The sequence below is a fragment of the Salmo salar genome, chromosome 03 (assembly GCF_965601325.2).
Source record: "Salmo salar chromosome 03, fSalSal1, whole genome shotgun sequence".
In the NCBI taxonomy this organism is placed as follows: domain Eukaryota; kingdom Metazoa; phylum Chordata; class Actinopteri; order Salmoniformes; family Salmonidae; genus Salmo; species Salmo salar.
In genome coordinates this window covers 19,310,927-19,323,893 of record NC_138293.1, presented here as the reverse complement: position 1 = coordinate 19,323,893, position 12,967 = coordinate 19,310,927, and the positions used below count along the sequence as shown (strand labels likewise).

At 48.1% G+C, this 12,967-nt stretch overlaps 2 protein-coding genes across 4 annotated transcripts in view; both read left to right on the top strand.

Moving 5' to 3' along the window:
* The window catches only part of LOC106599585 (ATP-dependent chromatin remodeler CHD7), a 62,271-nt gene extending 58,870 nt beyond the window's left edge, over window positions 1-3,401 (top strand). The window contains exon 5 of one of the 2 annotated variants that reach the window (XM_082973339.1): window positions 1,824-3,401. In XM_082973339.1, the coding sequence (XP_082829465.1) occupies window positions 1,824-2,037 (214 nt within the window). In that variant the 3' untranslated portion in view covers window positions 2,038-3,401. The remainder of the gene's footprint in view (window positions 1-1,823) is intronic. The other variant, XM_082973338.1, reaches the window with a different exon arrangement.
* A 5,608-nt stretch (window positions 3,402-9,009) lies between these two features.
* The window catches only part of LOC106598783 (ATP-dependent chromatin remodeler CHD7), a 76,103-nt gene continuing 72,145 nt past the window's right edge, over window positions 9,010-12,967 (top strand). Inside the window, exons 1-2 of one of the 2 annotated variants that reach the window (XM_082973336.1) lie at window positions 9,010-9,158; window positions 9,283-9,345. In XM_082973336.1, coding sequence (XP_082829462.1) covers window positions 9,331-9,345 — 15 coding nt within the window. In that variant the 5' untranslated portion in view covers window positions 9,010-9,158; window positions 9,283-9,330. Of the gene's footprint in view, window positions 9,182-9,282; window positions 9,346-12,967 lie in introns of both variants that reach the window. The other variant, XM_082973337.1, reaches the window with a different exon arrangement.

The following is a 12,967-nucleotide window of genomic DNA, read 5'->3' as shown; positions in this document are numbered from 1 at the left end:
TGAGCGGTTTGCTGATGTCTACGTTGTGAACAGAGTGCCTCATGGTGGCGGTGGGGTTATGGTATAGACAGGGAAGAGCTACAGACAACGAACACAATTTTATTTATATCAATTTGAATACACAGAGATACCGTGATGAGATCCTGAGGCCCATTGTTGGTGCCATTCATCCGCTGCCATCACATGTTTCAGCATGATAATGCACGGCCCCATGTCACAAGGATATGTACACAATTCCTGGAAGCTGAAAATGTCAGTTCTTCCATGGCTTGAATACTCATCAGACATGTCGCCCACTGAGCATGTTTGGGATGCTCTAGATCGACGTGTACGACAGCTTTTTCCAGTTCACGACAATATCCAGCAACTTCGCACAGCCATTGAGGAGTGGGACCACATTCCACAAGACACAATCAACAGCCTGATCAACTCAACAGCCTGATCAACAGCCTGATCAACTGATCAACTATGTGAAGGAGATGTGTCGTGCTGCATGAGGCAAATGGTCACACCAGATACTGACTGGTTTCTGATCCATCTTTCTTTTTTTTAAAGATCGCTGTGACCAACAGATGCATATCTGTATTCAGTCATGTGAAATTCATAGATTAGGGCCTAATTCATTCATTCAAATAGTTCATTTAAGGAAATCAGACAAACTCAGTAAAATCTTTTGAAATTGTGTCATGTTGCATTTTATTTTTGTTCAGTGTAGCAGCAGTAGGAGGAGGAGAGGAGAAGAGGGAGAGGACTAGTGTCTGAGTAGAGCAGATGGCTCCAGCCTGTGGAGTCCAGCCAGAGGAACAGGTGCGGATCACGTGACCGCGGGTTACCAGGGCGATGTGATTGCTCTTGGCTGCAAATGAAAGGAGAGGGGGGCCCTAGAGTAGAGCCAGCAAGGGAGTGAGCTAAGGAAGAGGGGGGGTTGACTGCCCGCCCCCAGGGCTTTGTGTAATCTGTGGCAGGGAGGAGCGCTCTCTCGTCTCTCTCTCTCTCTGCTCCCCCCGTCTCTCTCTCTCTCTGTCTCTCTCTCTCTCTGTCTCTCTCTCTCTCTGTCCCCCCCGTCTCTCTCTCTCTCTGTCTCTCTCTCTCTGCTCTCTCTCCCGTCCCCCCCCCGGAAAGAGACACACAGCTTCCCTCCCTCCTCTTCCCTTCTCTAGCTGTTCACGTTTCAACCGTCCGTCATCGAGCTACAAGGAAATGAATTGACCTCAACCTGTTAATTTAAAACATGGCATCTCCAAGATGGTTACTAGAAATCCCACATCTTCCATCTCATTGTGTTTCTGAACATCAACTTTGAAACCACAGGTTTAACTTGCTAAATGCTCTTGTGTACGGATGATTGTTGATTGTTCCAACAGTCATCAAAATGGTTTCCACTGGTGTCTACGGTGGGTCCTCATGCTATGGAAAGTCTATATAGTGGAAGCAGATGATGATTTTTTCAGGAGTTTAAAGATTGTGGTGTAAACTTAACTATACTTTAGGCCAGTGTATCCTAACTCCAGTCCTTCAGTGCAAAAATGTATGCTGTTGAGTGTACCTGAGGCCTGGAGTTGGGAAACACTGTTTTCAGCATTGATGACTTCATACTATCAGAGACAGAAGCAGAAGCTGACTGTAATACCTGTTTTAAGATGGTGTTCACTCTCATCAGTCCTTCTCTAAATATTCTCCACCTCTTTCATATCAACCTCTCATTCATCCTTCTCTTCCTAATCCCTCCGTCCTCTTCTCTGTCACTCTTTCATCCTCATCCCACTCTCTCCTGACGCTCTTTCATCCTTCTTCTAATCCCTCTCTTCCCCTCCTGCCTCCAGAAGCACTAAGAAGGTGGAGTTAGCAGAGGGCAGTGGCAGCAGTGTGATGGAGACTAAGAGGAAGAGGGAGCCCTCGGTCTGCTCCGATGTGGAGAAGTCACCTCCAGGTCCCTCCGAAGAGGACGACGACGACGACGACGCGGTGTCCAGGTACACACACACACACTGTAACGTTAGTGACACACACAGTAACATCAGTTTTGAGCTAACCTAATGTAGCAGGCGTAAAATAAATGCCTGAAACTAGATCCCCGACATACTGGCCTGAAACTAGATCCCTTACATACTGGCCTGAAACTAGATCCCCGACATACTGGCCTGAAACTAGATCCCCGACATACTGGCCTGAAACTAAATCCCCGACATACTGGCCTGAAACTAGATCCCCGACATACTGGCCTGAAACTAGATCCCCGACATACTGGCCTGAAACTAGATCCCCGACATACTGGCCTGAAACTAGATCCCCGACATACTGGCCTGAAACTAAATCCCCGACATACTGGCCTGAAACTAGATCCCCGACATACTGGCCTGAAACTAGATCCCCGACATACTGGCCTGAAACTAGATCCCCGACATACTGGCCTGAAACTAAATCCCCGACATACTGGCCTGAAACTAGATCCCCGACATACTGGCCTGAAACTAAATCCCCGACATACTGGCCTGAAACTAGATCCCCGACACACTGGCCTGACACTAGATCCCCGACATACTGGCCTGAAACTAGATCCCCGACATACTGGCCTGGAACTAGATCCCCGACATACTGGCCTGAAACTAGATCCCCGACATGCTGGCCTGGAACTAGATCCCTTACATACTGGCCTGAAACTAGATCCCCGACGTACTGGCCTGAAACTAGATCCCCGACGTGCTGGCCTGAAACTAGATCCCCGACGTGCTGGCCTGAAACTAGATCCCCGACGTGCTGGCCTGAAACTAGATCCCCGACGTGCTGGCCCGAAACTAGATCCCCGACGTACTGGCCCGAAACTAGATCCCCGACGTACTGGCCCGAAACTAGATCCCCGACGTACTGGCCTGAAACTAGATCCCCGACGTACTTTGGACTGGTCCTGGTGTTTTTCAGGAGTGAATTTAATCAAAATATGGTGACACACACACTCCTCCACTCTGATGCAGGCATATGGGAGCTGTTAGCAGCAAATTACTAAACCAACCCAAATATCCAGGTGACCCAGCCGGCTGATACTGGGGCACTGCCCAATGTTCACCAGTCTTAAACAGCAGGCACTGCCCAACGTTCACCAGTCTTATACAGCAGGCACTGCCCAATGTTCACCAGTCTTAAACAGCAGGCACTGCCCAATGTTCACCAGTCTTAAACAGCAGGCACTGCCCAGTCTTAACTTCTTACATCTAGACGTTCCGCTAGCGGAACACCTGCTCCAATATCCAATGGTGGGCGTGGCGCGAAATACAAATTCCTCAAAAATCCGAAAACTTCCATTTTTCAAACATATGACTATTTTACACCATTTTAAAGACAAGACTCTCCTTTATCTAACCACACTGTCCGATTTCAAAAAGGCTTTACAACGAAAGCAAAACATTAGATTATGTCAGCAGAGTACCCAGCCAGAAATAATCAGACACCCATTTTTCAAGCTAGCATATAATGTCACAAAAACCAAAACCACAGCTAAATGCAGCACTAACCTTTGATGATCTTCATCAGATGACACTCCTAGGACATTATGTTATACAATACATGCATGTTTTGTTCAATCAAGTACATATTTATATCAAAAACCAGCTTTTTACATTGGCATGTAATGTTCAGAACTAGCATTCCCACCGAACACTTCCGGTGAATTTACTCATGATAAACGTTCACAAAAAACATAACAATTATTTTAAGAATTATAGATACAGAACTCATTTATGCAATCGCGGTGTCCGATTTTAAAATAGCTTTTCGGTGAAAGCACATTTTGCAATATTCTGAGTAGATAGCTCGCCATCACGGGCTAGCCATTTTGACACCCACCAAGTTTGGTACTCACCAAACTCAGATTTACTATAAGAAAAATTGGATTACCTTTGCTGTTCTTCGACAGAATGCACTCCCAGGACTTCTACTTCAACAACAAATGTTGGTTTGGTTCCAAATAATCCATAGTTATATCCAAATAGCGGTGTTTTGTTCGTGCATTCAAGACACTATCCGAAGGGTGATGCGCGGACGCGTATCGTGACAAAAAAATGTCAAAATATTCCATTACCGTACTTCGAAGCATGTCAAACGCTGTTTAAAATCAATTTTTATGCGATTTTTCTCGTAAAAAAGCGATAATATTCCGACCGGGAGACGTCCTTTCCGTTCAAAGACTCAAAATCTAAAATGGACTCTTCATGTGCATGCGCACATCCGTCTCATTGTTCTCAGATCGACCACTTACCAAATGCGCTACTGTTTTTCAGCTATGGGCTGCAAAGTCATCATTCAACGTTCTGGCACCTTCTGAGAGCCTATGGGAGCCTTAGAAAATGTCACGTTACAGCAGAGATCCTTTGTTTTGGATAGAGATGACAAAGAAGGCCAAGAAATGGTCAGACAGTGTACTTCCTGTACAGAATCTTCTCAGGTTTTGGCCTGCCATTTGAGTTCTGTTATACTCAGACACCATTCAAACAGTTTTAGAAACTGGAGTGTTTTCTATCCAAAGCTACTAATTATATGCATATTCTAGTTTCTGGGCAGGAGTAATAACCAGATTCAATCGGGTACGTTTTTTTATCCGGCCGTGAAAATACTGCCCCCTATCCATAACAGGTTAAACAGCAGGCACTGCCCAATGTTCACCAGTCTTATACAGCAGGCACTGCCCAATGTTCACCAGTCTTATACAGCAGGCACTGCCCAATGTTCACCAGTCTTATACAGCAGGCACTGCCCAATGTTCACCAGTCTTATACAGCAGGCACTGCCCAATGTTCACCAGTCTTATACAGCAGGCACTGCCCAATGTTCACCAGTCTTAAACAGCAGGCACTGCCCAATGTTCACCAGTCTTAAACAACAGGCACTGCCCAATGTTCACCAGTCTTAAACAGCAGGCACTGCCCAATGTTCACCAGTCTTATACAGCAGGCACTGCCCAATGTTCACCAGTCTTAAACAACAGGCACTGCCCAATGTTCACCAGTCTTAAACAACAGGCACTGCCCAATGTTCACCAGTCTTAAACAACAGGCACTGCCCAATGTTCACCAGTCTTAAACAGCAGGCACTGCCCAATGTTCACCAGTCTTATACAGCAGGCACTGCCCAATGTTCACCAGTCTTAAACAACAGGCACTGCCCAATGTTCACCAGTCTTAAACAGCAGGCACTGCCCAATGTTCACCAGTCTTATACAGCAGGCACTGCCCAATGTTCACCAGTCTTATACAGCAGGCACTGCCCAATGTTCACCAGTCTTATACAGCAGGCACTGCCCAATGTTCACCAGTCTTATACAGCAGGCACTGCCCAATGTTCACCAGTCTTAAACAGCAGGCACTGCCCAATGTTCACCAGTCTTAAACAACAGGCACTGCCCAATGTTCACCAGTCTTAAACAACAGGCACTGCCTGACCAATGTAATACCATGACTGCAGCGGTTATGGTTTACCCCTTCAGGACAGACTGAGAGGGCCGCCTGCCTCGCGCTAGAGACTGATCGTGTGTCTGGCTCCCTAGGTTAGACTGCTGTAGGTTGTGGGAGTGTTGTGGGAGTGTTGTGGGAGTGATGTGAGCTTTCCTGATTTAAAATGAATCTGTAGATGTTTCTCCTGTGACTTTTCTGTTATCAGTAACATACCTGGGTCATGTTCGTTGAACACCAAACAGAACTGAGGTACCGTCTAAACTTGTCCAAAAATAAACTCCTTTTGTTTGTATGCAGGGCCTAAAATCAACACCCACCACCTGCCAAATATGGGTTGATTTTGATATTGGCGGGTAAGATGTCCGTTTAACCAGCCACGTTGGCAGGTGCTCAGGGCTCCAGTGTGAGCATTTCACTTGCATGTGTGAATAAAAAGTATTATGTTGAAAGTATTTCTGCTGTCTTGTTTCATAGCTGGTAAATGAATCACACAACGTCAAAGAACTATGAATCCTATAGCCTATCCCACCTCGCTCTGCAACACTGCTTGGCTGGGGGCTGTGTGCACGTGAAGCGCTGAGTGACACATTTGTTTTTACAAGCGCTGTGCACAGGCGTAACAGTTGGTCTAGTTTACTTGAAAGGAAAGTCTACTGCAGTGAGACTTTGTCCTTGTGTTTCTTGGTCTATTTACATAGTTCTGTTCACAAGCAAAGTTGTTTTTCTATGTTAGAGTTTCAGCTGCTAGGGAAGAGATGACAACACTGCTATTAGTCAGACTCAATCTCACAGGCACATGACCCTGGCATTACCACGGTAACCTCCCACCCTTAAAGGGGCAGGTGAACATTTGTCTAATCGCTGATATTTTGGTTAAAAGGCCCAGGTCACAAAAAATCTTAAATGAAACAATATACCGCTTTACTTCTTACAAGTAATACATGTATTGTTTTAGAAACATTACAACACATGCTCATCAGTTTTCTGTTGGTGTAATTTGTTGTGACTATTTGGCCTGGTAAAAAATCTGAGTGGCTGGTAGATTTTTAAAAAACCAAAAAGTACATTTTATGCCCTGTTTGTGTGCGTATTGAACAGGACCCAGGTGTGTTATCACTGCAGCCTTAATTCAGGGCCGTTAGCCCAATATGGTACACCTGTTTAGCCTCTCTCATATCCCTCTCTCGCTCTCTCTCTCTCTCTCTCTCTCTCTCCTCACGTCTCTCTCTCTCTCTCTCCTCACGTCTCTCTCTCTCCTCACGTCTCTCTCTCTCCTCACGTCTCTCTCTCTCCTCACGTCTCTCTCTCTCCTCACGTCTCTCTCTCTCTCCTCACGTCTCTCTCTCTCTCCTCACGTCTCTCTCTCTCTCCTCACGTCTCTCTCTCACTCCTCACGTCTCTCTCACTCCTCACGTCTCTCTCACTCCTCACGTCTCTCTCACTCCTCACGTCTCTCTCACTCCTCACGTCTCTCTCACTCCTCACGTCTCTCTCTCTCCTCACCGCCCCTCTCTCTCCTCACCGCCCCTCTCTCTCCTCACCGCCCCTCTCTCTCTCACTCCTCACGTCTCTCTCCTCACCGCCCCTCTCTCTCTCACCGCCCCTCTCTCTCTCTCCTCACGTCTCTCTCTCTCCTCACGTCTCTCTCTCTCCTCACGTCTCTCTCTCTCCTCACGTCTCTCTCTCTCCTCACGTCTCTCTCCTCACCGCCCCTCTCTCTCTCTCCTCACGTCTCTCTCTCTCCTCACCGCCCCTCTCTCTCTCTCCTCACGTCTCTCTCTCCTCACCGCCCCTCTCTCTCTCCTCACGTCTCTCTCTCTCCTCACGTCTCTCTCTCTCCTCACGTCTCTCTCCTCACCGCCCCTCTCTCTCCTCACCGCCCCTCTCTCTCTCCTCACCGCCCCTCTCTCTCTCTCCTCACGTCTCTCTCCTCACCGCCCCTCTCTCTCCTCACGTCTCTCTCTCTCTCTCCTCACGTCTCTCTCTCTCCTCACCGCCCCTCTCTCTCTCTCTCTCCTCACCGCCCCTCTCTCTCTCTCCTCACGTCTCTCTCTCCTCACCGCCCCTCTCTCTCTCCTCACGTCTCTCTCTCTCCTCACCGCCCCTCTCTCTCTCTCCTCACCGCCCCTCTCTCTCTCTCCTCACCGCCCCTCTCTCTCTCCCTCTCTCCTCACGTCTCTCTCTCTCCTCACCGCCCCTCTCTCTCTCTCTCCTCACGTCTCTCTCTCTCCTCACCGCCCCTCTCTCTCTCTCCTCACGTCTCTCTCTCTCTCTCTCTCTCTCCTCACCGCCCCTCTCTCTCTCTCTCTCCTCACGTCTCTCTCTCTCCTCACCGCCCCTCTCTCTCTCTCCTCACCGCCCCTCTCTCTCTCTCTCCTCACCGCCCCTCTCTCTCTCTCTCCTCACCGCCCCTCTCTCTCTCTCCTCACGTCTCTCTCTCCTCACCGCCCCTCTCTCTCTCCTCACGTCTCTCTCTCTCTCTCTCTCTCTCTCTCCTCACCGCCCCTCTCTCTCTCCTCACGTCTCTCTCTCTCTCTCTCTCCTCACCGCCCCTCTCTCTCTCTCTCCTCACGTCTCTCTCTCTCCTCACCGCCCCTCTCTCTCTCCTCACCGCCCCTCTCTCTCTCTCCTCACGTCTCTCTCTCTCCTCACCGCCCCTCTCTCTCTCTCTCCTCACCGCCCCTCTCTCTCTCACCGCCCCTCTCTCTCTCTCTCTCTCTCCTCACGTCTCTCTCTCTCCTCACCGCCCCTCTCTCTCTCTCTCTCCTCACGTCTCTCTCTCTCCTCACCGCCCCTCTCTCTCTCTCCTCACGTCTCTCTCTCTCCTCACCGCCCCTCTCTCTCTCTCCTCACGTCTCTCTCTCCTCACCGCCCCTCTCTCTCTCCTCACGTCTCTCTCTCTCTCCTCACCGCCCCTCTCTCTCTCCTCACGTCTCTCTCTCCTCACCGCCCCTCTCTCTCTCTCCTCACGTCTCTCTCTCTCCTCACGTCTCTCTCCTCACCGCCCCTCTCACTCTCTCCTCACGTCTCTCTCTCTCTCCTCACCGCCCCTCTCACTCACTCTCTCCTCACCGCCCCTCTCACTCACTCTCTCCTCACCGCCCCTCTCTCTCTCTCTCTCTCCTCACCGCCCCTCTCTCTCTCTCTCTCTCTCTCTCTCTCTCCTCACCGCCCCTCTCTCTCTCTCTCCTCACCGCCCCTCTCTCTCTCTCTCTCTCCTCACCGCCCCTCTCTCTCTCTCTCTCTCCTCACCGCCCCTCTCTCTCTCTCTCTCTCTCCTCACCGCCCCTCTCTCTCTCTCTCTCTCTCCTCACCCCTCTCTCTCTCTCGCTCTCTCCTCACCCCTCTCTCTCTCTCGCTCTCTCCTCACCCCTCTCTCTCTCTCGCTCTCTCCTCACCCCTCTCTCTCTCTCGCTCTCTCCTCACCCCTCTCTCTCTCTCGCTCTCTCCTCACCCCTCTCTCTCTCTCGCTCTCTCCTCGTCCCTCTCTCTCGCTCTCTCCTCGTCCCTCTCTCTCGCTCTCTCCTCACCCCTCGCTCTCGCTCTCTCCTCACCCCTCTCTCTCTCCTCACCCCTCGCTCTCTATAGAAGCGTCGTTCCAGTCGTCAGGTGAAGAGGAAGCGCTATACAGAGGAACTTGAGTTCAGGATCTCAGACGATGATGGAGATGTTTCCACCGCTCCCAAGCCGCCCTTCACCAACTCTGAACAGCAGGTCAGCACCCACAATGTGTGCAGGTGTGCATGCGTTCCACAGAGAAAATGTGTGAGTAGGTTTGTGCTCATTGCTCTTCATTCCATTGGACTGTGCTAATGTTGTTCAATCTGTGTGACTGTAGGAGGTGGAGACAGAGGGGCCCGTGGTGGAGAAGATCCTGTCCATACGCATGGGGAAGAAAGAGGTGAGGCACACCCTCCCAGACATCTGGGTCTGTGGAGAGAGAGGGTACCAGTGCCCCTGTCATCTTATGATGTGCTGCTCGACCAGCTCCAAATAGATTACACACCCACACAGCCACTTCGTAGACCAGTCTAGCAGTGGTCTGGAGAGGAGACACTTGTGTGGACTTGAAGTCTGGTGACCTTTGAGCCGGGGTTATGAGAGTTACGAGACTTGTCACCAAATTCTACATGTATACTTATTTTCACTCTTTCTGTGCTTGTAGTTGATCCCTCAAACGATGTTTTTATATTTTGTTTCATTACAGAGAAAATTGGTAGACAAATATTTCTGAGTTAACACTTGGCATTGACTACGTTGTTCTGGTCAACACTCTGACTACGTTGTTCTGGTCAACACTCTGACTACGTTGTTCTGGTCAACACTCTGACTACGTTGTTCTGGTCAACACTCTGACTACATTGGGAAACTGTCTCAAGCTTGTTATAAAATGCTCCAAACGAACAAAGTATTACATCATCAACATTATCTCTCAACAATTTGTAATTATTTATTTTTCAATGGTCCACTGTCCCATAAATCCATAGTTGCATCTTTTTGTTGTTGTAAACGGAATCATTCCAACATCGATTTATAGCACAGTGGAGCATTTCTTTAAAAGATGTAGTGCAGAGAAACCATTTAGTTGGTGTGCATGTAGTGCAGAGACTTCATTTAGTTGGTGTGCATGTAGTGCAGAGGCATCATTTAGTTGGTGTGCATGTAGTGCAGAGACTTCATTTAGTTGGTGTGCATGTAGTGCAGAGACTTCATTTAGTTGGTGTGCATGTAGTGCAGAGACATCATTTAGTTGGTGTGCATGTAGTGCAGAGACTTCATTTAGTTGGTGTGCATGTAGTGCAGAGACTTCATTTAGTTGGTGTGCATGTAGTGCAGAGACTTCATTTAGTTGGTGTGCATGTAGTGCAGAGACTTCATTTAGTTGGTGTGCATGTAGTGCAGAGACTTCATTTAGTTGGTGTGCATGTAGTGCAGAGGCATCATTTAGTTGGTGTGCATGTAGTGCAGAGGCATCATTTAGTTGGTGTGCATGTAGTGCAGAGGCATCATTTAGTTGGTGTGCATGTAGTGCAGAGACTTCATTTAGTTGGTGTGCATGTAGTGCAGAGACTTCATTTAGTTGGTGTGCATGTAGTGCAGAGGCATCATTTAGTTGGTGTGCATGTAGTGCAGAGGCATCATTTAGTTGGTGTGCATGTAGTGCAGAGGCATCATTTAGTTGGTGTGCATGTAGTGCAGAGGCATCATTTAGTTGGTGTGCATGTAGTGCAGAGGCATCATTTAGTTGGTGTGCATGTAGTGCAGAGGCATCATTTAGTTGGTGTGCATGTAGTGCAGAGGCATCATTTAGTTGGTGTGCATGTAGTGCAGAGGCTTCATTTAGTTGGTGTGCATGTAGTGCAGAGACTTCATTTAGTTGGTGTGCATGTAGTGCAGAGACATCATTTAGTTGGTGTGCATGTAGTGCAGAGACACCATTTAGTTGGTGTGCATGTAGTGCAGAGACTTCATTTAGTTGGTGTGCATGTAGTGCAGAGACTTCATTTAGTTGGTGTGCATGTAGTGCAGAGACTTCATTTAGTTGGTGTGCATGTAGTGCAGAGACACCATTTAGTTGGTGTGCATGTAGTGCAGAGACACCATTTAGTTGGTGTGCATGTAGTGCAGAGACTTCATTTAGTTGGTGTGCATGTAGTGCAGAGACTTCATTTAGTTGGTGTGCATGTAGTGCAGAGACATCATTTAGTTGGTGTGCATGTAGTGCAGAGACTTCATTTAGTTGGTGTGCATGTAGTGCAGAGACATCATTTAGTTGGTGTGCATGTAGTGCAGAGACACCATTTAGTTGGTGTGCATGTAGTGCAGAGACTTCATTTAGTTGGTGTGCATGTAGTGCAGAGACATCATTTAGTTGGTGTGCATGTAGTGCAGAGACATCATTTAGTTGGTGTGCATGTAGTGCAGAGACATCATTTAGTTGGTGTGCATGTAGTGCAGAGACATCATTTAGTTGGTGTGCATGTAGTGCAGAGACATTTAGTTGGTGTGCATGTAGTGCAGAGACATCATTTAGTTGGTGTGCATGTAGTGCAGAGACATCATTTAGTTGGTGTGCATGTAGTGCAGAGACATCATTTAGTTGGTGTGCATGTAGTGCAGAGGCATCATTTAGTTGGTGTGCATGTAGTGCAGAGGCATCATTTAGTTGGTGTGCATGTAGTGCAGAGGCATCATTTAGTTGGTGTGCATGTAGTGCAGAGGCATCATTTAGTTGGTGTGCATGTAGTGCAGAGGCATCATTTAGTTGGTGTGCATGTAGTGCAGAGACTTCATTTAGTTGGTGTGCATGTAGTGCAGAGACATCATTTAGTTGGTGTGCATGTAGTGCAGAGACATCATTTAGTTGGTGTGCATGTAGTGCAGAGGCATCATTTAGTTGGTGTGCATGTAGTGCAGAGACTTCATTTAGTTGGTGTGCATGTAGTGCAGAGAAACCATTTAGTTGGTGTGCATGTAGTGCAGAGAAACCATTTAGTTGGTGTGCATGTAGTGCAGAGGCATCATTTAGTTGGTGTGCATGTAGTGCAGAGGCATCATTTAGTTGGTGTGCATGTAGTGCAGAGGCATCATTTAGTTGGTGTGCATGTAGTGCAGAGACATCATTTAGTTGGTGTGCATGTAGTGCAGAGACATCATTTAGTTGGTGTGCATGTAGTGCAGAGACTTCATTTAGTTGGTGTGCATGTAGTGCAGAGACTTCATTTAGTTGGTGTGCATGTAGTGCAGAGACACCATTTAGTTGGTGTTTTCTAATATGCTTCAGACATATTTCCATATTGCATTATAGTCAATGGCATGTGATGACTCAGCAAAATGTCTCCCAATTTTCTCGAATGAAACCAGGAGAACAGTTTGGTGGGGATCCACTATAATCAGAGTGAAAAATAAGGCAACATGTAAAACTGTGTGAAGTGACACTTTAAAGGTCCAGGTACTTCATTGTAACTGTTGTTTCCAGTGAAGGGTGACAGTGTAGTCCTGGTAATGGTTGTGTAGAGGTAAAGTAGGGGATGAGAAAAGGAGAAGAGCATTCCAGCTTGCTTTGTGTTCCTGTCACATTACACTTCAGATGGTGTGTGGTGAGAGGTGTGTGTGTGTGTGTGGTGAGAGGTAGGTGTGTGTGTGTGTGGTGAGAGGTAGGTGTGTGTGTGTGTGGTGAGAGGTAGGTGTGTGTGAGGTAGGTGTGTGTGTGAGAGGTAGGTGTGTGTGAGGTAGGTGTGTGTGTGTGTGTGTGTGGTGAGAGGTAGGTGTGTGTGTGTGTGTGTGTGGTGAGAGGTAGGTGTGTGTGTGTGTGTGTGTGTGTGTGGTGAGAGGTGTGTGTGTGTGTGTGTGGTGAGAGGTGTGTGTGTGTGAGAGGTGTGTGTGTGTGTGTGAGAGGTGTGTGTGTGTGTGGTGAGAGGTAGGTGTGTGTGTGTGTGTGGTGAGAGGTAGGTGTGTGTGTGTGTGTGGTGAGAGGTAGGTGTGTGTGTGTGGTGAGAGGTAGGTGTGTGTGTGGTGTGTGT